Source organism: Onychomys torridus, chromosome 5, assembly GCF_903995425.1.
Source record: "Onychomys torridus chromosome 5, mOncTor1.1, whole genome shotgun sequence".
Classification (NCBI taxonomy): domain Eukaryota; kingdom Metazoa; phylum Chordata; class Mammalia; order Rodentia; family Cricetidae; genus Onychomys; species Onychomys torridus.
In genome coordinates this window covers 45,849,868-45,875,466 of record NC_050447.1, presented here as the reverse complement: position 1 = coordinate 45,875,466, position 25,599 = coordinate 45,849,868, and the positions used below count along the sequence as shown (strand labels likewise).

The following is a 25,599-nucleotide window of genomic DNA, read 5'->3' as shown; positions in this document are numbered from 1 at the left end:
TATTTAACCAAGCTTCTTGGGGAGAGACGCGCTCCAGGAGGATCAGAAGGTTGAGAAGCTAGAGGAACCCAGGCGCTCTAGGCACGTGGGCGGGGCAAAACCAGGTGTTGGGGCGGGGCAACGCCACGGGGTGGGACTAATCGGGGGCGGGGCAAGTATATGAGGCGGGGCTTAAACTGCGACGAGTGAAGGCGACGTGGCGAGGGGCGGGGCACGTTTAGTGCGCTTGACAGTGCGCAAGCGCGGTGGCGCGGCTATCCTCTGCAACTCTACCCAACATGGCGTCTGAGCGCAAGACTAAGTTATCCAAGAACCTGCTGCGCATGAAGGTGCGGGGGTCGGGGGTTGCTGGGGAGTCGGACAGGGCGGCTGAGCTCCGAGATGTCCCGCAGTGACTCGGGCCGAGGTGACGGGCAGACTGGACCCCAGATTGGCCCTCGACGGCCGCGGCCCGCGTACCCATTCATTCGGTCATCCCGCGTGCCACTGAGCACCGGGGGTGAGAGTATGATTAGGCAGACTCGCCTGAAGCCCGAAACCCGTTGTGGGGACCAAGCTTGCACACACATAAGAACCTAGAGTGTTAACTGCGGTGACGAAGTGTCAGCGCCGCCTGGGAACTTAGGCTTCTCGCGAGAAGTGGTCCTTAAGAAACTACGTGAGAGGAAGTCAGGTAGTGTCCTAAACTAGTCCGAGAGGGAGAAAAGAAAATCTGGACATTTCCAAGAACAAAAGGTAGCGCGGTCGTCTGAAAGACAAGGAGAGTAAAACTAGTCTGGAAAAATGAGTTAGTGGTCACGACACCCAAGGAATTTTGTGAGCCAGATTGAAGTTTTGTTCCCATTGTCTCTCGAGCAGTAGGAAACTGTTAGCCTGTCAACCGTGTCATGAGTTGTTACTTTTCAAGGCTACTTTAACTGTGCTGTGGATAGTTAGTGAGAGAGAGGCCCAGCCCTACAACACATAAACTTACAGTCAAAAAGACCAGCTAAAAGGCCCTGTGTTCTGCATGAAGATTGTCATTGTGGTGGGAATGGAGAAAATTTTAAGTGAGGTAAAATGAGTTGTCCATCAACTTTTAAACAATCAGTTTTTTAAAAGCTTTATGCTTATTTTTCTTTATGTATGCCTATATGTCTTTAATATACACCGTGTGTGTTCAGGTGCCCATGAAGGCCAGAAGAAAGTGTTGGAGCCCCTGAAACCAGAGTTGTAAGCTGCTAGGTGTGGGTAACGGGACCTCCGGGAGAGCCAGAAGTGCTCTTAGCGGCTGAGCAACTATCCAGCCCCATGATTTTTAAATTCCACAGGGAGCCAGTTTGAATCAGCAGGAGTGACTTGGAGAGACACATTTGTATCCTAGTCAGCTGTTTAGCAAGTTTGTGGCCAGCTTGGACGGAAAGTGTCAAAAAGACAACAAAAAATCTGAATCAACCTAACTACAGTCTGAAAAGGAGAGTGAGGTTAAAAGCAGATGAAATGGACTCAAATTAAGATGGAGGAAGCTAAATCTTGAAACTTAATACTAATAGAACATATTTACCGTCCTTTCTATATTCAGACATTGTTCTTGTTTCATATATAATAGACCACTTAACTCACACAGTAACATTTGAAGTAGCCACAGTCATTATCTCTGATGATCCCTGAGGTATCTGAAACAGAAGTAACAGCTAAACAGGCTGCTCATGGGGGTCCAGGGCCTTCACTTGTAGTGAGTAGTCTCTACCACCTGTCATTGAACACGCAGGCAACACTTAACCATCTCACTCAGCAGTATTCTAAAAATGTGTTTAACACAGCTGCCCTACCTGTGAAACAGTATAGTTTAGGCACACAGTCCACTGTAGAGTTTCTCTCGTTTACCCCTAGGAAGATGTGGCTTCCTGGGAGTGGTGGTCCATTGCCCCCACCACAGTAGTCTCACACAGTAGCACAGGAAAAGATCAGAAGTCAAAGTACTGTTTCGGATGGGTGATATCAGCTTCCCCCATCTTAGAGGTAGTTGATTAAGCCAACCTTTCTAAGGTGTGGGCTGTCGGAGCTTATGGTGAGGCGTAAACTCAAACTTAAGGAAATACGGGATGAGTTTTACTGCATTGAGGGTCAGGAAGTAAGCATTCCCTGCAGGCTTTGAATGCAGTTGAGTTGAGTGCAGCTAAGAGTAAGCAGGATGAGGCAGGAGGGTGGGCAGGTGGCCCCAATTTAGTTTGGGAAGTACTTCTTTTTGTACATGAGCAAAAGCTGACTCTCCACCAGTTTTAGCTATTTGTAATCGTACTGATTGCTGAGAAAGGGAGTGGACCTGGGGAGCACTGGAGAGTCTGAGCTCTTGGAATAAGCCAAATGAGCGCATCGTGCTAAGCAGTCAGGGTGGACACTAAAGATCTGCCTCGGCTTGAAAATAATTAAAGCAGTTACTTTCCTCACCCAAGTGAACAGGATCCAACTGGACATGACAGGTGTGTGAGAGGGCATTACCCATGTTCTGTTTGCCTTAGCAGCCATATTGACAAAGACCTTGCTGGTGGGACAGGAGGTACTATGCACAGCTAGAGCGGTGTGTACTGGGAGAAGGCATGAAGCAGAGATGCTTAGGGCAATCACAGGCAGTGTGGCTGTTCAGATAGAGCTAATAGGGCAAGTATGAGAGCATTGAACATTTGATCCTGACTCACTTGTTTTCAGTATTTTTTTAATTAAAAATTTTTAATTATTTTATGTGTATGGGTGTTTTGCCTATGTGTATGTCTGCACCACATGAGTGCCTGGTGCCGAAGGAAGCCAGCATAGGGTGTCAGGTCCCCTTGAACTGGAGTTACAGAGGGTTGTGAGCACCAGTGTAGGTGTTAGGAGTCAAACCTGTCTCCCCTGGAAGAGCAGCCAGTGCTCTGAGCCACTGCACCATCTTTTCTATCCTCTTTTATTACATTTATTTCTTTTGTGTGTGCCATGGCACATGTTGACAACTTACCAGTATTGTTTCTCCTTCTACCAAGTGGGTTCTGAGGATCAACTCAGGTTGTCAGCCTGGGCAACAAGTGTCTTTAGCCACTAAGCCATCTTGCCAGGCCCATCCATATTGAATTCCTCTGGCTGGGGCAGCTATTTAGGATCAAGATACTTCTGGTGGGAGAAAAGGTTGTGGGTAGAAGGTTTGCCAGGGTGGTGGTTTGGATAGATATGGTTTGTGGTTTGGGTTCTTTTCTGAACCTTGGGACAGGGCTTGGTGTGCTCTGTAAAGGGAAGACAGTGACTGTTCTAGGCTTATAGGCCAGCCAGGACTACTGAGCTCTGGACCCTCAGTTTGAGTGAGGTGAGTGAAATTGCTAGTTTTAGAGTGTGTCCTGAGATGCTGTAGAATCAGAATTGAACTTCTTCCTAAACCTCAATGTAGCCATAAGTTTTCTCAGATCCTGCCCTGCCCTGTGGTTCTTCCGGTCCCACTCGGCCCTATGGTCCCTCAGCCACTTATAAAATAACCATTCAGAGGCTTAATATTATTTACAAACTGTATGGCCTATGGCACGCTTCTTGCAAGCTAGCTCTTTTATTTTAGATTAACCCATTTCTATAAATCTATGTTTTGCCACGTGGCTGTGGTGTTACTGGTCTACTGGCATCTTGTTTCTCCTTGGGTGGTAGCTAGGCATCTGTCTCTCCTCTCCTTTCTTCTCTCTCTCTATCTGCTTGGATTTCCTGCCTGCCTCTAAGCTGCCTTGCCATAGGCCAATTTAGCTTTATTTAGCAACCAGTCAGAGCAACACATATTCACAGCATACAGAAAGAAATTTCATAGCACCTCAATGTGCTTTCTTCACAGCCATAGTATGTTACGCCCCTCTATCTATTGTAGATAATGTGTGACTATCTGTGTGCCTTAAAGTTTCTGCTGGGGAGAAATGGGAGATACAGGGCAGTTAGGATTACACCAAGAATGTAAGGGGCAACATGGGCACCTGTCCTTTAAACCACAAGGGAGTCTGGAAAGCAGAAACAAATCCAGGTTCATCGGTATTCAGGGGAGTGTTGCTGAACTTGTCTGCCCGATGGCTGTGTACCCACAGTGCAGATGCGCAGGTGCTGATGCTGGCTTGGTCTTGTTTTGATAGTTCATGCAAAGGGGCCTGGACTCGGAAACCAAGAAACAACTGGAAGAGGAGGAAAAGAAGATGATCAGTGATGAGCACTGGTACCTGGATCTGCCAGAGTTCAAGGAGAAAGAGTAGGTTTGCTGGGGTGTGTAACCACGGGTCGGGAAGCCCTGTGGAGCTGGCTCATCCTTCTAGTGCAGCGCTTTCTGTTCTTTTAAAAACTGTTAACCTGTGTGTTCCACGTGGTTCCACTCAAACAAAGGCCCCAAGGTGGGTATACGTTAGGCCTCCCCAGCTCTGTTTCTGTAACAGTCCTTTGGCAGGTCCGGAGATGTTTGTTTGTTTGTATCAGTTCTACACTGAATGCCATTCATGTCACAAACATTGCTGCATTGGTAGTCTGTCCTAAGCTAAGCCTGTCCTATTCCCTTAGTTAACAAATACTCACAGAAACCCAAGAGAACCCAGCATCATGTCTTCGTTTTGCTGTTGAGGAACTGGAGCTTAAGAGGGTTGTTTGCCCAGAGCCATCTGCCCGGTGGGAAGGCAGCTGGGTAATACCTGAGGCAGTTTTTCTTTCACTTCCAAGCCTGACTAATGCTTGTTAAAGTCTTGAGTCAGAGTGGTAGATCACCTCATCTGTTTGTCTAAATCCTGGAAGTTGTGTGGCATTTTTGCTTGTTCATTTTCTTACCTCAGCATGGTTTATTATTTATTTATACGTTTGTCGAAGGCTGAACGTTTTACCTACAGTTAAAGGTACATATACATCTTCCCCCACCCCCACTGTTAATAATGCTGTTTGGTTTGCTGTGTTCTTTTTTACTTTTCTGACTTTCTCTAGTCCTATGGGACTGTGACGTATTCTCCTGGAAAGAGAAAGTCCAGATTCCCCAGAGTGATGGAGTGACTTTTTTACTCTCTGTGCTCCTTACAGGCCCAAAGTATTGATCAGGACGAAGAAGATTTTTCAAGAGATAATATACATGGGGGTGGTTAAGCAGGGGAGGTGGCAGGGGAGTAGCATAAAGGAACCTGGAGATAGTGTACAGAGGAGTGTGCAGGGGACTAGCACAGATGAGGAGCCTAGGCACAGTGTGAGCAGGAGTGTACAAGGGGATTAGCACAGATGACAAGTCTAGGCACAGTGTGAACAGGAGTGTGCAGGGGATTAGCACAGGTGAGCCTAGGGACAGTGTGAACAGCAGTGTGTGTGTGCAGGGGGACTAGCACAGGTGAGCCTAGGGACAGTGTGAACAGGAGTGTGCAGGGGGACTAGCACAGGTGAGCCTAGGGACAGTGTGAACAGGAGTGTGCAGGGGACTAGCACAGGTGAGGAGCAGTTGTTTAATTTTGTGTGTTGGTTGAGTTTGCACAGTCTTCCAGGTGTTTATCAAAGGGTAGGACAGTTCTGCCTCATTTGGGATTTTTTTTTTTTTTTTCTGATTCAACATACTGTTCTCAGAAAATAACTTGGATTTCCTTTCCTGGGAAAAGAAGACATAAATAACTTTTCACAATTTAATTGCCATGGCGTGGAGAGGGGCTGAGGTGAGAGCGTGGTGTAGGAGCAGATTCTCTGCTGGAAGGCACAGGCAGCCCAGGGGAGCCCAGATCTCTAGTTCCATTTCCTTTCCTTACATTATTTGATGGGTTAGCATCACCCTTGCTGAGTAGAAGTGATGAGAGCAGATGGCTCAGGCAAGCGCTGGCTTGTCCATTCCAGGTATGGCCTGCACTGGGTTTTGGTTGATGCCCCCTCATCAGCAACATTAGTTTCTTTTCCCCTTGTTGGCTAAGGAGAAGTTATATTTTTGCTTTTTAGTAAGAAAATTACATGATTATTGTTTTAATTTCTGAATATGAAAACCATCTCTTCTTTTTTTTATGTTAGGAGAGAAAGAAGTCTTGCCGTGTTGGTCTTGAACTCCCAATCCTCCTGCCTGGGCTCCCTGAGTGCTAGGATTATAGACATGTGCCAGTGTGCATGGCTCAGACATATAGCCCATTTAGTCATATTTGTCTAGTTCAGTTCCATAGTTTTTATTAATAGTTGTGGCTATATTCATAAAAACATAATCTGTACATTGTTTATAATGTCTTTGATTTGGACCATAGGTCAGTTGCTAAGTATTCATACCTCCTTTCTTTTCCCAGTTTGTGTAAAATTGATAATAATCCATTGTTTCTTCTGGAGTGCTGATCATATTTCACCAGTGAAGTGATCTGGGATCTGAAGAATTCTTACCCAGATGATACTCAGTAAGGAATTCAGATCTGTTTTCTTTAATAGATGAGGACTGTACTCTGTCTTTAAAGCAGGGTCTTACTCTGCAGCCCATGCTGGTCTCACACTCAGCCATCCTGCTCCAGCTTCCAGGTACTGGGATGGTGGTGGTCCCGTCATGCCCATGGCAGCTGCCTTCTTCACATAGTTTTTTTCTTGATTGTAGAATTCATATTTGGTATTTTCTTGCAGTTTCCACTTAAAATTCAGGTTTCTTGATTGTTTCTTTGGCATTTATATTTTCATTGAAATTCTCAGGTATGTTTATAATACATTTATAATTATTAAACTACTTTTTAACTAATTCTATCATCTCTGTTGATTTTTCATCAGTGAAGACTTTTCCTGCTTCCTTGTGTGTCTAGTGGTTTGTGTGTGAGGGTGAACATTGTTGATTCTGAGTTTAGTTTTCATTAATAAAGTGTTGACTTTTGTTCTGTTAGACAATTGACTGGTATGCCTGTAAGCTTACTGTTTGTTACAGTGAGTTTTCTTGTCTTTGCTCTGGCTAAATTAGCCCTCTCCTAGTTTGGCCTTCCTGCTGGGTATCACAGGGACAGAACTCAAGCAACCCCTGTTCTGTGCATGTTGTAGTGCTTGTTGAGTGTATATGGCAGGGTACACTTTATTTCCCAGATATGGTAGGCTAGAAAATGTCCCTTCCCCAATTAACAAATACCCAGGTGTAGCTATAGTCTTCCTGGTCCTGCCTGGCCCACGGTCACCCTCCAGTCCCGCAGCCGCTCTGACCCAACCAAGTAAACACACAAACTGTATGGCCGTGCGTGGCAGGCTTCTTGCTAGCTGTTCTTATCTCTTAAAGTAACCCATTTCTATTAGTCTGTAAGTTGCCACGTGGCTCGTGGCTCACTGGTACCTTACATGTTGGTACTCATGGCAATGGCTGGCAGCGTCTATCTGCCTCAGCCTTCCCAGAATTCTCTTTTCTCCTTATCCTTCCTGCCTGACCACTGGCCAATCAGTGTTTTATTTATTAACCAATCAGAGCAACACATTTAACATATAGAATATCCCACAGCACCCAGGGCTTCATCTCTGGAAGTGTAACCTGTGGCAAAAATTACTTGCTGCTGTGATTAAGTTAAGGATCTTTAGGTACGAGATTATTCTGGATTATTTGAGTAGATTCTAAATAAAAATTGTGTTTTCTGGCATGCTAGTCTGGCTTTCATTGCTGAAGTGGAGTGCCTGAGGCTGGGTGGCCTAAGGAGGAGAGAGAGTTATTTAGCTCACAGTTCTGGAGCATCAAGGGCATGACATTGTTATCAGCTCAGCTCTATCAAGAGCCTGGTGTGGAATGAGTTTGTGAGTCAGGTGGCAACTTGAGTCAGGAAGCTAGAGACACAGGCCAGGCTCAGGGGTTTTTTTGTTTGTTTGTTTGTTTGTTTTGTTTGTTTGTTTTTGTTTGTTTGGTTTTTTTTTTTGCTATTCCCTGAATGCAGGGTCCCTGGTGATTTCCCATAGGCCCGTGTCTTAAAGGCTCCATCACCCTCACATGGCCTCACTGGAGACCAAGCCTCCACCACCTGGACCCTTGGAGGACCTACCATAACACCTTGTAAGAGACCCAGAAGTAAGACGGCTTTGACCACAGAGGCAAAGGTTGGAGTGCTGTGGCCCCTGGCAACTGATCCTGGCTACATCACCAGCTGGAATGGCAAGAGATAATTGTCTCTGGGGGATGACATCCTGCTCCAGCCTTGGTTTGCACTTGTCTCCAGAATGATCAGGTGTCAGTCACACCATTTATTCTGTGAGAGCCTGAGTTTACAGCAGCTTAAGGTAATCACTGCAGGGGCCACAGAACACTGCTGCCCCAGAGCACTGTCTTCCCAGGAGCACCTCTTCATTAGCTGTGGACTCACCTGTGCCTGTGCACTTACTATCCAGCCAGAGAGTCACAGAGACCTCACAACAGGGCCCGCTTCCAGTATGTCTCTTTCTGTCGTCCTGACCCACATATTCAAGCCGCCTTCTGTGGTCCTGAACTGGGGTGTGCCTCTGCAGTTCAGCAAGGCTGTTCTCTGTTCTCCTGCTCCCTGCTCCCAAGGGCGAACTTGCTCAGTTGGCATTTCTTCACAGGTGTCACAGCCCCACGCGTTCAGTAGCTCACTGTGGAGACACTTGTGTTCAGTGTCGTCTTGTTGGCTACCGTAGTACTAGTTGAGTGTGGCCTGGAATGGGAGGCCATGTGTTTTTGCTCCCCACCCCACCCCACCTCTGTGGTGTAAATATTTTCTTTTCTGGCACCATGTCTGTACCAGGACGTCCACGAGACCAGAGGTTCTTCCTAGCTGCTCCCCAGCCCCTGGACATACCTGTGCATGTTTGTGAGCATTGGTGTAGCGGGTAGCTTTTGATGAGAAGCAGAGCAGGACTCCACGAATGAGTCTAAGGCTAGGCCTGCGCTGGTTTGCTGGAGAACGTGCTCACCTTGGATTTGGGTCTTGAACCTGTGACTAAAGAATCACTTAGAGACACTTAGGTCTGTTCCCTGGAGTGGTTGTGCCCATAAAGTCTGCTTTCACTTGCCACACCCTCAGCGGCTACAGTTTGTTCTGAAGCATCATTTCCAGTCCTGCTGGTCCAGCTTTTCTGCTATCTCAAGCTCCTTCTCGGCTGAAGCATAAGCCACCAAAGTCAGTCTTCACTCTTTGGTGTTGATAGCCACAAGCTCCACCCACTCACGCCTTCTGAGAGCTGCCCAGGCCTAATGTTTCCTGCCTGCCCTGTGTTTTCATTGGCCTCCTCTCCTGAATGTTTAGTGAACACTTGGGGTTGTACAAGAATCAGGTATTTTGCTTCTGCTTTGGAAAGTTCACATTTATCAAGAATTCTTGACATCTTTGTGGGATGTCATTACAGAGAGGTTGGAGGAAGCCATGCCTAAGCCCAGGGCTCTCATCTCCCAGGGCCTTTGCTGGCTAGCTGGATCAGCTTTTACTTCTAACCCTGGTTAGACATCTCTCTGTGACCTTGCTTATTTCTTCTGAGACCTGGAAGATGGATTTCCATGCGGGCTTGACCTCCCTTCTGTGCTTGGTTGTAAGCAAATGCTCTGTTAATACGGGTTTCTTATCCTGCTCAGGAGTTTCATCATTGAAGAGCAGAGCTTCTCACTATGTGAAGATCTTCTCTATGGAAGGATGTCATTCAGAGGATTTAATCCTGAAGTTGAGGTAATAAATATAATTGCTTCAAATTTAAAAATTTTTTACAATTGAATTTTTTTCCTGCCAATAATTGAGCTTCGGTCTCTCCCCACCAGGTACCATTTCTCCTCATTATATGAAAAATAACAAGTCTTGAAATATTGCCATAGCTATTTAAAGAAATTGCAGCGTGGCAGTCTGGTTTTATGGAAGAACTGAGTGGGTAATTTAATATAGCGATGTGCAGTCCCTGATGCTGCTACTGTGTTAGCTTCAACTCGGTCTTTTACAGGAATGTCAAGACTATTCATACGGTGCAGTTAGGAGAAGTTATTTCCCAGCATCTGTAAATGTCTCTTTCTTAATGGAAAAATGCTACTTAAAAATGGTGTCATTTGACTTAGTAATGGGCATGTTTTAATCCAAGCTGTTAAATAGATTGGTGGTTTTTGTTTTTTTTAAGTAAATCCCTTGTAAAGTCTGTTTGAGAAATGAATGTTCACCTTGTGACTGGGCTATTGGTTAAATCTCCTGACTCAGCTTCACAGCAAAGCAGGCCTTTAGTTTGTCACATTTACAAGAACTCTGATGCCTCTGTTGGAAGCCCTCCTCTGGAATGGTCCGCACAGATGTTTAGCCTCCGCCCCTTTAGCTGTGGTTCTTCAATCTGGGTGGTGACCCTGGGGCTAGGTTATATGCTGGCTTTCCTGGACATTAAAGGATGATCGAGGCTACCCCCAAACCCCTGGCCTCTACCCTCTAACTGCTAGTAGCACACATGTTTCCTTCAACTCAGCTGTTGTGACTAAAAGTGTCTCTGGCCATTGTCATCTGTCCCCTAGTGGGTAAAACGACCCCAGATGAGAATCACTTTTCTGAATGCCTCTGAAAAACCACAGTCACCTAAGCCCACACTGAAGTTTATTTAAACATTGGAGAGTTGGTTGGGTGGGGAGAGAGAGTTGGGTGGTATTTTTGTGTAGGAAATATATGTGGAATGTACATTATAATCCAAGTGTTATAGAGTTCACACTAACCATGTTTGGGTTTAGTACCCATTTTCTCTGCCCCAGCCTCCTTCAAGCTTTAAATGTGAGGCAAAAGGAAAGAAGCATGTGGGGTTTAGGAGGGCAAGTCCTCCAAAGTGCCTCCTCAGTGGGAAAGTTGAGGTGTAACACCTCAGAATTTGGTCTGAGAGATGGTCAGAAAATGGCCGGTCACTGGGCTCACCAGGAAGTGAGTCAGCAGCTCATCTATCAGCAGAGGTTTCTATCAGTCCTATAAGTGTTCCTCGGCCTCCCTTTGTTATGAGGAACCCACTGTTGCAAAGTTAGGAGTAGGCGAGTGTGAGAGAGAGAGAGGAGGAGGAGGAGTGCTCAGTGACATCGTGAGATGTCCTCCCTGAAGTGGGGGGCCCTCCGCCTTTTCACCTGTTCTTCCCCTCTCACTGTTAGCCTTGTGCCCCTTTAATAGGAGTGATGGGTAGGGTGTGATCTAAGTGACACTCACCTGACACTGAGCCAGCTGTTCTTAGGGCTCCCCGCTGGTGCTGTTGGCAGCTGTGACATGAAGGTTTGCACAGAACCCCTTGTGAGTTTTGTCTAGTCTCACAAGGGGTTCTGTGACCACGTTTCTGTCAAAAGACAACCCTGACACCAGCCCTCCCCAGGCCTCCCTGATGGCCAGCACTGGTGTATTTTTCAGAAGTTAATGCTTCAGATGAATTCTAAGAACAAAGCTGCGGCCGAAGAAGAGGAGACAGTGGAGGTGGATGTGTCAGATGAAGAGATGGCAAGGAGGTAACTGTGCTCTAGGAGCTGTTGGAGACTCCCTGTGTTCTGAAAGCACGGTCGATGGAGCTTTAACTCCAGTGCGGGGTGAGGGCTGGGGGGCGGGGGGGGGGGGGGGGGGGGTTGCACACTGCTTGCTCCTAATGGCCCAGTGGCTTCATGCTGGGGCACACTGGCCAGGAGGGCTCTATTCCAGCAAGTGTACTCAGTTTGTCTGGGGGATGCAGAAACAAAACCAGCCAAGAATGTCATCATCCTTAGCCAGCTGTGTGGATTTTTAAATCGCACAATCTCTTTTTATAAATTTTGTTTTCTTACTGTATTTGGCTTGGTGTTTTCAGCACGCCTTGATTCCTACTTTTTTATTTGAAATTAAATTTGTGCTGTTATCATCCTAACAGATATGAGACTTTGGTGGGAACAATTGGAAAAAAGTTTGCCAAGAAGAGGGACCGAGCCAATTACGAAGAAGATGAAAATGGAAATATAAAACCCATTAGAACAAAGAAGATGTTCTTAAAGCCCCAAGATTAAAAGGGATGCCTCAGATACAGCAGATGCCTGTGAGCGCAGCGGGTGTGAGGTCCTCCCCATGATGTCTGCAGTGGTTAATACTCCAGTGTTGTCTGTCGGGAGTGGCTGTTCTTGAGACAGATGTGTAGTGGATGTTATATATCCTGTCAATGGCATTCTTCAGGGTCTTCAAACGTGTAGGCACATGCCGCTCCTGTTTGACCTGATTTTGATCTGTGTGTATGTCCACACAGACAGGACACATATGAACAGCTCTCTAGTCACTGTCCTGGAATGACTGTTGTAAACTAATTATTGCCATTGTTTCAAATGCCCTTATATTTATAGTTTACTTTTTTAATCATGTCAAGCCAATTCATACATTCACTCCGGAATCAAATATTTGAGAACTTTCCAGAAGTGATTCACCAGGAGCAGACATTTCTCTCCAACCTGAAATGTCTATATGCTGCCGGGTCTTTCTCCCCTGCAGAGGTATGGTTTTTGATTATTTAAAGCAGTCAATTGGGTCGTTTTTCTAACATTCTGTAATAAACATCTGTTTTTGTATACCTTTTGGGGTTTTTTTTTTACACTTTGAAACAATTTTAGTCTTACTTAGTGATACAACCTTATGCAAATAACTTATAAGGACTAGCCATCAATTAAGGCTATACTGATATGTAAGATTGAAACACAAAAGGTTTCCTTGTGTCAGTCAAGAACAGTTACCAGTTTCTTAGGGTACAGCTTGATAGAATTTAACACTGACTAGATGCCATTCGAAGTACATCAGCACATGGAATTGTTTGTGTAGAGATGCATGCTGAGATTTCTGACTGTTACCAGTAAAGGACTTGCCTTTCTCTGGATCTCTGTAGTCCACAACTGTTGTGACCTCAGCACTGTGAGTTATCTGTTGACTTTGCCATCCAGTCAAGAGTACTCAGGTAGGCCTGTTACCAAAGAAGTATAATGAGTCTCCTAGAAACTGACCCTATACCAGCTGGGATTCTGCTCACTTTGAAGATACTTTCTGTACAGCAGACATTTGCAGTTTAAGTAGAAATAAAGATGAATTTCTTGCAGCAGTGGGCTGAGTTATATTTAGAAGCATTGTTTGTGTGTCAGCCATGTGATCCAGGGGTGAGCTGAGGCAGATACTGAGCTATGCCTTTCCAAATTCAAATTTGCTCTCTGTATGTGGTAGTCCTTAGGTATGGGGGAAGGCTCTGTTTTAGGAATTCTGGAGAATATCATTGGGAGAATCAGTAGATAGTGGTACAGTGTATGCACCATCCCCAGATTAAAAACAGTACTGACTCCAGCACAGCTGTAAAAACCATCCTCATGCTGTGGTGTTTGAGGCATAACGAGAAAGTCAACACCTTCAACACAGGCGCAGCTTCCACCCCTGAGTTGTTGGTTTGTTTGGAGACAAGGCCTACTATGTAGACCTGGCTGGCCTGGAACTTGCTGTGGAAACCAGGCTGCCTTCAAACTCAAAAAGGTCTGTCTGCCTCTTCCTCCCCAATGCTGGGATTAAAAGTGGGGCCACCACACTCAGCTTCCCTGAATATTTCTCACCTGTGTTGGGTCACAGGTACTGATCCCATGGGTACAGGGGTCCAGTCATACCTGCCTTTGGCATTTGCTTGGGATTGACCAGTGCCCACCAGCTTCTTTCTGGGGTGCTTGAGTAGAGATGAAAGGGAAGACCAGAGAAGATCAGAGTCCTTTCACATGCGTCCTTGATGTTCCTATTCCTTTATCCTGGTTGTTGACACCAGTGTTGGGAACCAGTGTAGTGTTCCCATCACTTACCAGAACAGCCCAGGACATCCCTTCAGAGAAGAGCTCTGGCAGCCCATCCCAGTGCACCAACTAAAGAGAGAAGAAATGGGAAAGATCAGAAAAGAGAGATTGATTCAGTGTGTCCACATTGAGAGGGGACTGGGTAAACAGATCCAATTCAGTGACTCCCAGTGTCTTTGAGGTACTGATAGGAGCTAGGCTTAAATAGCAAGAATCAGGGCAGGGCAAGGGGCCTGCGTAGTTAAGCACTGAGTTAAGGTGTTCTCCTGGGTCACTGTCTTGGGTCCAGAGTTCTTGCTCACATGTAGTGGTTTTATAGTATCTCATGTAGAATTGTACTGGTTCTTATAACATGATCACTTCTGCTCCAGGGTGCAGCCTCGCCATCATGGAGAATTGAACTCATTTTGGGTGGGGACCAGACTGCTGTCTTTGTACTTTGTGCTGATGTCTAGAAATCAAAGGTGACTTGCTGGTTTAAGATAATGACCTACCTTGGTATCTCAGCTTTAACAGGAATGAGGCAGGTTTAGGCAGACAGACACTGAATGCTTCATATGTCTCTACAGAGTCAAGCAGGAGCCTGATCCTCAAAGAGACAGGCGGAAACAAAGGCAAAGACACCATCTTTCTCTTGCTTTTAGTCCCCTGGGTGGCTCAAGTGATTTTTAGCAGAAGCAGTTTCAAGTGCTTATTACAGCACCCCGAGCTTCCAGTTCCCACTCTGACGCCTGCCCGGTACCACGGCCAATAGCACCCATGACTGAACGGCATCATATCTGATGTCAAGGTTCCAGCTGCTAAGCCTCTGGACTTCTTCCTCCCTCTGGGGGGTGGCAGCTTCTGGCAGGACACCTTCCTGTTCTTCCTCCTCCTTTTTTTTTTTTTTTTTTTTTTTGGTACTTCAGTGCCCAATTCTTTGTTTTGAATTTTCTGTTATAGTAAGGATGGTGAAGGAACTAGAATAAAATATTCCAAATTGGACTACTGATTATTTCAAGCAGAAATTGCTTAAGGACCTGCATCTTTTTGAAAGGGTGTTTGGCCTGTTTTCCTACACAACAAGCCATAAAGAGTGTTTGGGCAAGAATGTCCTTCACTTGCCAATGGAAATTAACTCAATCACCAGAGAATGGGAATTGGAACTGCAGTGTCTGCCTTAAACCTTTGTCATCCCAGATCTTGGTGAGGAACACCAGCTACCACAGACTCATGAACAGATACAAAAGTGAGTTGGAAGCATAGCTCATTTCACTCGTGCATACACTCAGTGGCATCCCACGGGCTTCTCTCATCCCCTTAAGATTTTCCTGGGATTTTATACTGCCCAACCCTAGATCCTCTCTGCCCCATATGTCATCCCTTCCAGAGTTCTTTGTCCAAGTGGTATAGGAACACCGTGCACTGCACCTTGCTTGGACTCTTCTCCCTTGTGAAGATTCCGAGAGACATGCCAACTTAACAGCTATTAAGCAGGGTGATGCATGTCTTTTCAGCGCTCAGGAAACAGAAGAAGGATCATGAGTTCAATCCAGCCTTGGTCAATAAGTACCAGGCCAACCTGGGCTACACAGGGTGGCTCTGTTGAAAAGGGGGAGAAGACTATTGACTGAAAATTTAAACATGGGCCAGGGGTAGACACTCTGGAGATGGACAGAGTGGCTTGGCACTCCAGTCAAAGGACATCAGTATGGTAGGCCTGTTGTGTTTGCTGCTGTTATCCAGCAGTCCTGCCTGGCCTCCTAAGTGCTGGGATTACAGATGTGTCCCACCATACCTGCTGTAAATACTCATTTAGTGATGAAGAAATGAATAAGCAGCAGTCGGGATGATTTGGAAGTCTAACTGCCTACAAAACCTATGTAAGCCACAGGACTGTGCAAATAAAGACCAACCAAGCAACGAAGCAAAAGCTGCTAAGCCTGAACTTTTATCATCTCCAAACCACTTGCATTTTTGGCAGAGCCTCAAAGGCAGGCTGAGGAGTGCAAATACATTAGCATGTGAAGGGAGGCAAGCAGCAGGTGTGCCCTATTTGGCTTTGCTTGGCATGAAGAAGGAGACTCTACTAATCACCAGCAGTTACCCAGGTACACCCTGCATGAATGATTCGAAGTGCATGTTTGACTTTGGTGGGAAGGACAAAGATTAGAGATCCTCCCAGGTAAGTCCTGTTTAGCTCCAGCGACTTTACTGTTGCAGCATTAGTGTTTAGCTGGTTCTCATGATAGTTGGTTTTAGCTTATAAGCAACTTCCACATTGGTTTCTATAATAGCTACACTAGTTTACACTCCCACCAGCCCTGAATAAGGGTTCTCTTTGCCCCACATCCTCACCAGCATTTGTTGGCATTTACTTTCTGGATCATAGCCATTACCACTGCCCTGAGATGGACTCTCAAAGTTTTCATTTGCATTTTCCTAGTGGCGAAGGAAGTGTGACACTTTCTCAAGTGTTGGCTATGTGTATGGATTTAATGATCAAAAGATTTATTCTTGGGGGAGTGTGTCTGTGTTTATAGCTGCATATTCGTAATAGCTAAGAAATGGAATTGACCCAGACGTTCATTAGTGAACAAAGAGAATAAGGTACATAGACAGAATGGGAGTTCACTCAGCAGTAAGGAAATGAAGGCATAGCATTTGCAGGAAAATGGACAGAAATGGAAGGAATCGTGTAAGATTCAGAAAGACATAAAACACATGTTTTCTCTCAGGTAGAGTACAGTTCTTTTAGGTGTGCAGGTAAAAGATGGTAGAGGGGTAACAAAACACATGACACTGGAACAATTGCATAGGAGGGGTCAGGGCACAGGAGGGGGTCAGGGCACAGGGGGGGGTCTGCATAGAAAGGGGTCAGCATAGGAAGAGGTCAGAGTGGGGAAGATCATATAGAACCAAGTGTATATGCAGGTATTTAATGAAACCTATTTGGTAATTCTTAAACTAATTTTTTAAAAAGCTATTGTTTACTTCCCAAGGTTGTCAGCAGAGACAGCAGCCTGGCTTCCTGCAAACATGAGCTACATGATAGAATGGCTGCCTGGCTTACTTACTGGAGATGGGGTGGTTTCTTGGGCAGGTGGCTGCTTGGGTCAAAGGCTTGTGCTTTGTTTGTGGTTTTGTTTTTACCAAGTCAAAACTCACTATGTAATCCATGCTGGCCTTGAACTCTTCATTCTCCTTGCACAGTCTACCTAAGTTCTGGGATTTCAGATATGTGTCGCCACACACAGCTTTATAATGCAATCAGGACTTTGCTCCCAGAGTCCTCTATCATTAATGTCCAGGCTTATTTCTGATTAAAATGCAGCCATTTAGTCATGCCTATGTGGAGTATTCAGGGAGAGGGGAGGCCAGGAGATGATGTTAGTGTCTTCCTCAGTCACATCCAACCTCATTGACTAAGCAGCTGCCAAGTTTGCAGCCTGCCTCTCCAGTGTGCAGACCTTCACTGTTGAACTACCCAGCTCAAACCATGTAAGTCAATCTAATAAACCCTCTTTTCATATATATTCTTCCATTGATTCTGATCCTCTAGAAAACCCTAGCTAACACAGAAGTCTTGTTCTAACTGTGGACCAGATTCTGAAAACATAGAAATAGAACCCACCACCACCCATGCTTCGTGAAGGGATGGTATGCAAAGCCATACTTGGCTACTGTCTTAGTTAGGGTTTCTCATGCTGCAATGAAACACCATGACCAAAAAGCAAGTTAGGGAGGAAGGGGTTTAATTGGCTTATACTTCAGCATTGCTGAAGGAGGTCAGGATCCTGGAGGCAGGAGCTAATGCAGAGGCCATGGAGGGGTGCTGCTTACTGGCTTGCTTCCCATGGCTTGCTTAGCCTGCTTTCTTAGAGAACTCAGGACCCCAGCCCGGGGATGACACCACCCACTGTGGGCTGAGCCCTCCCCCGTTGATCACTAATTGAGAAAATGCCTTATAGCTGGATCTCAGGTAGGCATTTCCTCAGCTGAGGCTCCTTCCTCTGAGGACTCTGGCTTGTGTCAAGTTGACTCAAAACCAGCCAGTACAGCTGACCTCTTGTCAACTTGACACATGAACATCACTATTAAGCCACAGCCATTCCTTTCTTACTCATCCCCAGGATCTTAAATAACTTTAAATGTCCCACAGTCTTTACAAATTCAAACACATTAAAATTTCAGTTCCTTTAAAATAGTCAATCTCTTTAAAAATTCAGTCTTTTAAAATTCAAAGTCTCTCAACTGTGAGCTCCAGGGAAATATGTTCTTCCTTCAAGAGGGAAGAATCAGGGCATAGTCACAATTAAAGCAAAACAAAATTCCAACCGTCTAGTATCTGGGATCCACTCCTGATCTTCTGGACAACCCCAAAGGGCTTGGATCATTTCTTGGTGATCCTCCCATGGTCCTGGCATCTCCAAAATACTGGGTCTTCTGCTGCAACTGGGCTGCACTTTCACCAATAGCCTCTCCTGGGCTCTCTTCATGGTGCCAAGCCTCAACTTCTCTGCATGACCCCTTCAGTCCTGGGCCTTCAACTGCCACTGAGGCTGCACCTTCACCAGTGGCCTGTCCTGGCATCTCACAGTGCCCAGCCTCAGCTGCTCTCCATGACCCCTTCACGCCTTCCAAACCACTTCCACCTGGGAGACTCTTATACATTACCAAGTCCAGCTGCCAGCACGAGGTACAACCGTGGCTACCTCTGGAACACAGCTTCTCTGTGCTCCTAGGAATCACTTCTCAGGAGATTTCACCAGTGATGCTGGTCTCTTCTTAATCACTGCTCATTTCTTAGCTCCAGCTAAGCAACACCAGCTATCCCAGTAACATAAAGGTCTCACTTCAGTAGTTCCGGTATCTTGTTAATCACAGCCCATTCTTCAGCCCCAGCTAACCAGAACCATGGGATCTTAATTCAAAATACCAATTGGCCCTGATAGATTCTTTAAACTTCCCTCTGAAACTTCCCAAGCCTGGCCTCCATCGTCTGCACTGCTCTTAACATTCTATCTTCCAAGTTCCCACAGAGCATACCCCTGACCTCTTAACACTCAATGGCTCTTCTAACCCGAAGTTCCAAAGTCCTTCCACAATCCTCCCCAAACAAGGTCAGCTCCATCACAGCAATACCCTACTCCTGGTAACAATTTGTCTTAGAGTTAGGGTTTCTATTGCTGCAATGAAACACCATGACCAAAAAGCAAATTGGGATGGAAAGGGTTTATTTGATTTACACTTCAGCATTGCTATTCATCATCAAAGGAAATCAGGACAGGAACACAAACAGGCCAGGATCCCAGAGGCAGGAGCTGATTGATGCAGAGGCCATGGAGGGGTGCTGCTTACTGGCTTGCTTCCCATGGCTTGCTCAGCCTGCTTTCTTATAGAACCCAGGGCCAGCAGCCCAGGGATGGCACCACTCACCATGGGCTGGATCCTCCGCCATTGATCACTAAATGATAAAAAGCCTTCCAGCTGGATCTCAAGGAGACATTTCCTCAGCTGAGACTCCTTTGATGACCCTATAGCTTGTGTCAAGTTGACACAATAAAACCACCAGCTACCCAAGCACCTTCATGTATAACTACAAGGGGGCAGTTGATACCCAGGCCTGGATGCTACCTGGAGGGAAATACAACAGGAGAGCAGTCACTGTGGTGACTGTTCCCCAAGACCAAGAGCAGCCCACTGTGATGACTAAGGAAAGGAGTTAAGTGCTGGAGGCATCTCAAGCTTTAATCATTTACTTGACAAATCCCAGGTCTAAAGCTGAGCCAAGCACTGACTGGAATGTGGGATGGGGAACAAAATATCCCCCTTTGGCCCAGGAAAACCCAGAGGCGCAGACACTGGATTCACCTACTCCCATACAACTTTTAAGACAGAGTATTAGGATTTGAACTCTGACAAAAAAAAAAAAAAAGCCATGTTCTTTTCATGGCATACTTTTGAAAGGACCAGGCAGATGCCATAACAAGCTGCTGAGTCTTCTCTCAGAGATCCGGCCTCAATTTCAGTTTCCTGAGACTTAAGCAAGCAGTTTCTGGGAGGGCCATGAACAAAAGACATAGTCCTTACAGTACCTACTTTTCTGCACATACACTGACCGCTCAAGGTTCAACCATTTGTTTACTGTCTGGTACCCCTCACCAACTTAGAGCTATTTGCATGAGTCAAGGACAGATCCTGGGCCACTGAGTCAGCCCCCACAGTCATTACATGTTAGGCCAACCAGACTCCATGACAGCTCAAGGATAAAGCCTGGGACTTGTCCAGGCCTACCCAAAAAATGGTAACTGTAACCCCCAACTAACTTTAGCCAATTAAAATTACTAACATGATTGCCACTCACATAAACCAATCCTGAGCCTGTTCCTATGTAGTCTGCAGACCCCAAGCTCCTTTGCTTTAAAAACCCTGCGCCATTGCTACTCGGGGTCTCTCCTGCTCTGCTGCTATATCAGATGGACAGAGAGTCCTGAGTTAACTTGTAATAGTAAAGACTCTTTGCTTTTGCATTGGATTTGGTCTCTTGGTGGCATTTGGGAGAGTCTGGGTACACTTTTAGAGAGTATTTTTAGGAAATAGGTGGAAAACAGCCTAGTCTCATAAGACCCTAATTTTTGTAAACATAATGTATGTTGGAGAATATTATTTTAAGGTGTGTTACTTTTGCCTATGTTGCATTTGTTTAACTCTGTGAAGCTGTGTTACTGTGCCTGTCTAAAACACCTGATGGTCTAATAAAGAACTGAACAGCCAATATCAAGGGAGAAAGGATAGGTGGGGCTGGCAGGCAGAGAGAATATATAGAAGGGGAAATCTGGGAAGAAAAAAAAATCAAGGAATGAAAGAGAAAAAAGGAGCCAGAGAAGGAGGAGGACATCAGGGATCAGCCACTCAGCTACACAGCAAGACATGGAGTAAGAGTAAGATTTACAGAAGTAAGAGAACAAGAAAAGCTCAGAGGCAAAAGGTAGACGGGATAATTTAAAGTTAAGAAAAGCTGGCAAGAAACAAGCCAAGCTAAGGCTGGTCATTCGTGGGAAGGAATAAGCCTCCTGTGTGATTTATTTGGGGGCTGGGTAGCAGGCCCCCCAAAAAGAGTAAAAACAAACAACAAGTGTATTTCTCTAGCTGGTAATTTTAAACATTTCCTTTTTATTTATTTTCTTTTTTAAAGATGTATTTTTATGTGTATGTATATGTCTATGTGCCTGAATGTATGTCACATGTGCGCATATACTCACAAAGGCCAGACAAGGGCATCAGATCCCCTGGAACTGGGGTTACAGGTTATTTGGAGCAACCACATGGGTGCTGGGAACCAACCAGGCCCTCTGCAAGTACTCTGCAAGTGCTCTTAGCTGTTGAGCCATCTCTCCAGCCTCCATTATTTCCTTTTTATAAACTGACTTTCTCCACATGATATGGTTTCCAGTCACATGAACAACCAGTTTTAGATACAAGTGATTATTTTGACAAATATAATGTTCTCAATACCAGCAGTGCCATAAACACTATATATATATATATATATATATATATATATATATATATATATATATATATATAGTGAAAGAGAGAGAGAGGGAGAGAGAGAGAGAGAGAGAGAGAGAGAGAGAGAGAGAGAGAGAGAAACCAAAAAGAATTGGGAAGGCAATTACTTAATGAGCGCTCACTTGACATATAACCGTTTATCACCACATGTTCTCGTAGGTCATCTTATGTGAAATATGACCCTGTTTAAAAGCAGGAGTTTTGCCTCACTCTTTGTTTAATGCAAGTCCTGAGTTCTTCAAGCAGCCCTTGCAAAAAGTGGGTATTTAACAGATAATAGTGAACAGAATGAGAAATGCCTTCCATTACTCAACCTCTTATAAGTGGTTTTCCTGACTCCCTTCTATGAACTCATTTAGTAAGTACTGGGCTCCACAAAGGTTCTGCATCCTTCACTGTTTCTATGGTAATTCTCGCTGTGTCTGAAGGTGTCTATTCACAAACTCAAAATCTTCACTCATTCAAGGTCCAAGAATAATGGAGAATTATCAGCGTTTCCCAAAGGAAATCAGGACATCATTATTTGGGGACATATAATTTCTTTCTATTTAATTTGTGTGTGTGTGTGTGTGTGTGTGTGTGTGTGTGTGTGTGTGTCTCGGGGGACTGAACATGTGCATGGGGGTGGAGGTCATAAGCTTCATGCCTCATGCACCTTCTGTCTTTTGTTTGAGACAGAGTCTCTCACTAACCTGCAACTTGACCAAGTAGGCTAGACTAACTGGCCATGAAACTTCCAGGGAGCTGCCTGTATCTGCCTCCCATCTCAGCATTCAGGGAATTATAAGTGTACCCCATCAAACCCAGCTTTTTAGATGAGTTCTAGGATCAAGCTCAGCTCTTCAGACATATGAGTCAGTCTCTTTAGTGACTGCACCATCTCTTCAGCCTTACTGTCCCTGTCCGGTTGAGCCCCCATACTGGATTCAATACTTAGGCAAAGCAGGGCATGCAGGGCATCTGACCGAACCTGATTCTCAAAAATGGACCCAGAGCTCCTCTGTCTGGTGAGACTGGACCAGAGGAATTTCAAGACAAAAAATTAGGAATGACAGACAGCTTCTTCCAGTTGCTGGGGTGTGAGGGTTTCTAACTTCAGAAGAAACTGTTTAATTTTTTAAAGAAGGATCTAAATAAAGCCCAAGGCCCCTAGGTATAGAAAATGCAATACAAAATCAACAGTAATGCTGGGTCTTAGGGTCAATGTTGGCATACATCCTCAAGGCCCAGCATGCAACTGGAAGAGCACCTCTTCAACTTAAGTCAGAGAAATGGAAGAGATGCCCTAAGACCCGCCTCAGTATACAAGATGGATTCTAAGCATTTTTAAGGCATTGTTATTAAGTGTTGGAAAGAATTCTAACAGCCAGGAATGATGGGGCATTAACTTTAAAAGGTTTACAGCCAGGTGTAAGGGTGCATACCTGTAAGCCCTGTACTTCTGAGGATGAGGCATGGTCTACATACATAGTAAAGTGAGAGTCTCTCAGATGAAAAGACTTTTTCACCATCTTATTCAACACCCTGCTGCTTTGGGTTGTGTTTCTCTGACTCCTGGAGCTCCATATGTGTCACTGTGAATGTATGTCACCCCACGTGAGTTGGAAGAAAGAAAAGACTCCTATGGAAGGATGGGATGGCCTATGTGGATATAGCTAGTGAGGATTTCAAGGGAAGAAAATGCCACTCTGTTAAGTTAGTCCCAGGCCAACTCCTCCATATGCAGAGTGGTGAGTTTAGAATTGGCCAACAGGTGATGGCCTCTATCTCTGGATTCTGGGAAAACTGGATTCTGAATTTTCAGAAATTACCATCCCAAATGGCCAAATGTACACAACAAAGGTTGCTCCTGTCATCTCTAGCAAAGGTAACAGAAATGACTGAGGCTGTCCAGCAAGAATCAAAGGGAAGACTGGGTCAAAAGTTTCTGTGAAAATCAGTTGTAATCCCAGCAATGGGAGGCAGAAACAGGAGGATTCCTGAGGCTCCATGGCAGCTGGCAGGTTACCCTCATCAGCCATCTCCAGGTTAGTTAGAGACTGTCTCAACAAATAAGGGGGAGAAGCAATTATGGAAAACACTGACTTCATCCTCTGGTTTCCATCTGTCTGTCTTCTTCTTCTTCTTCTTCTTCTTCTTCTTCTTCTTCTTCTTCTTCTTCTTCTTCTTCTTCTTCTCCTTCTTTTCTCTCTGTCTCTCTCTCTGTCTCTCTCTGTCTCTCTCTGTCTCTCTCTCTCTCTCTCTCTCTCTCTCTCTCTCTCTCTCTCTCTCTCTCTCTCTCTCTCTCTCTCTCTCTGTGTGTGTGTGTGTGTGTGTGTGTGTGTGTGTGTGTGTAAAAGAGAGCGAGAAACTCTATCTCAAACATCAACCAAAGACAGCCCTGTCTCAATCATCAACAAAAATAAAGAACTCAATGGAAGAAAAAAAAATTTAGCTGACCATCTAGCTTCATGCTGAGCCAGAGACACCTGAGGGTTGAAGCTGAGTAAATGGGACTTAGAAACATCCCACAGTACCTGCAGATTATTTTGAAACCAGAAACTGATAATTGCCATGTTTGTGCCTAAAAGAAATTTTTAAAAAAGTGCCTGGTCTCCATAGGTTGACCTTCCCTCATCAATAAAGATAGTGCATAAATTCAGAAAGCTACTAAACAGATTCAAGTGATCAGAAGTAGTAATTATGAAACTAGGAAAAGCACACTCTTAAGTATGAATTATGCATTTTGGAAGATTATTGGTTTTAATACTTAAAGTGTTAGAATCAGTACTATCTTATTCCCCAAAATTCTAATTCATATTAAGTCAACTTTTAGTATAAAAATTTGAATATAAGATAATTCATTCTTCATTGCTTTGATGTAGAATAAATACATTTTCTATAGCCCAGACTAGCCTTGTACTCACTAGCCAAGATGGCCTTGAAATCCTTATCTTCTGCCTCTGTCTTTCAAGGTCTGGAATCTGAAATAAGCAGGACTTTCATTCTTTGAAAGAAAAGAGAAAGCTCAAGGCCATCCTGAACTATAGAGTCTTTGTCACAAAACAACCTCAAGAGGGGAGGAAGAGGAAGAGGAGAAATGGGAAGGTTTTTTTCATTGAACTCTGAGAAAACAGGCCAAGGAAGAGATGGCTTCAGCTTGAGGGTTTTAACAGTGTCACAACCCTTATAAAATTCCTAGGGCCAAATCTTCACCACATAGGGTCTCTATTACCTTGCAGCTCTGCCAACTAACCACAGAGAATAGCTACTCTATTTAGTCAGCACTGGGATGTAATTTGCATGCAACGTAGATATAGTCTTTTATGGACTGTTGTGCCTTATTTAAATATCTGATCAACTGCATTATAAGAAATAGCTTTCCCCAAAGTTGTGGAGGGACATTTGGCTGGAACAGCTTCCCAGAACAGCACTCAGCCAGTCGCTGACCATAGATGCTACTAAAATAGCCATGACCACTCTGTTGGGATAGTTGTAAGGTGTGTGTGTGTTTTTATCATGTTTTATTTTATTAAACTGCAGCTGCCTTTGGTGCTGTCCTGCTAACCAAGGCCACCTCTCTACTGCCTTTCCTTCCTGCTCCTCTGTGTCTTTCCATCAACCCCAAAATAAGCTGCTGGTATTTGAATCCTCAGCTCCACACCTTCTTTGGGAGTAATGTAAATTAACACAGAAAATCTGGACCAAATATTGTAATGATTTTCATTTATGGAGAGACAAGGTAGTCTAGATGAATAATTCGATAAAAGCATGCATGGAGTTGAATGGAAAATGGATGGATAATCAAATGGATTGTGATTGGATAGGTGGATTGATCAGATAGATGGATTATTGGATAGATAATGGATGATGGTCAATAGACGGATGGGTGGTAGGTTGATGATGAACAGATGAGTGGGTGAGTGGTAGATATATAGATAGATGGGTAGTGTATGATTGACAGATGGATGAAGAGTGGCTGGGTGGCTAGCTGGCTGGCTGGGTGAAGATCAAATGGATGAATGAACAGATGAGTAGGTGGACAGATGGTGGATGAATAGACAAGAGTAGATGGATTGGTGGTCAGCTGGATGAATGCTTGGGTAAATGAAGGGTGTACCAGCAGATAGTGAATATATGAAATCAAGAAAAGAATCATTGGTAAGGATATGTATGAAAATGTCAAAATGAAACTCATTACATTGCATGCTAATGTTAAAAATTAATTTAAAAAGTAAGATAAAAGAATCATTGGAAAGAAGCAGCATCCTATATATTTTACATTCGCATTGATTAAATTCATCTCTTCTTCAAAAGTGCTTTAAATTTCTTCCAAAGATTTTTATGGTGGTTCATCTCAACTCTATAAAAGAACAGATACGCTAATACAAATT

At 44.7% G+C, this 25,599-nt stretch overlaps 1 protein-coding gene across 1 annotated transcript; it reads left to right on the top strand.

Annotated features, from left to right (window-relative positions):
* The first annotated feature begins 222 nt into the window (after positions 1 to 222).
* Positions 223 to 12,429, top strand: Mphosph6 (M-phase phosphoprotein 6). Its single transcript, XM_036189127.1, has 5 exons — positions 223 to 329; positions 4,113 to 4,225; positions 9,491 to 9,581; positions 11,259 to 11,353; positions 11,746 to 12,429. The coding sequence occupies exons 1-5, from the start codon at positions 279 to 281 to the stop codon at positions 11,876 to 11,878; spliced, it is 483 nt and encodes a 160-aa protein (XP_036045020.1). The 5' UTR covers positions 223 to 278; the 3' UTR covers positions 11,879 to 12,429.
* The last annotated feature ends 13,170 nt before the right edge of the window (positions 12,430 to 25,599 follow it).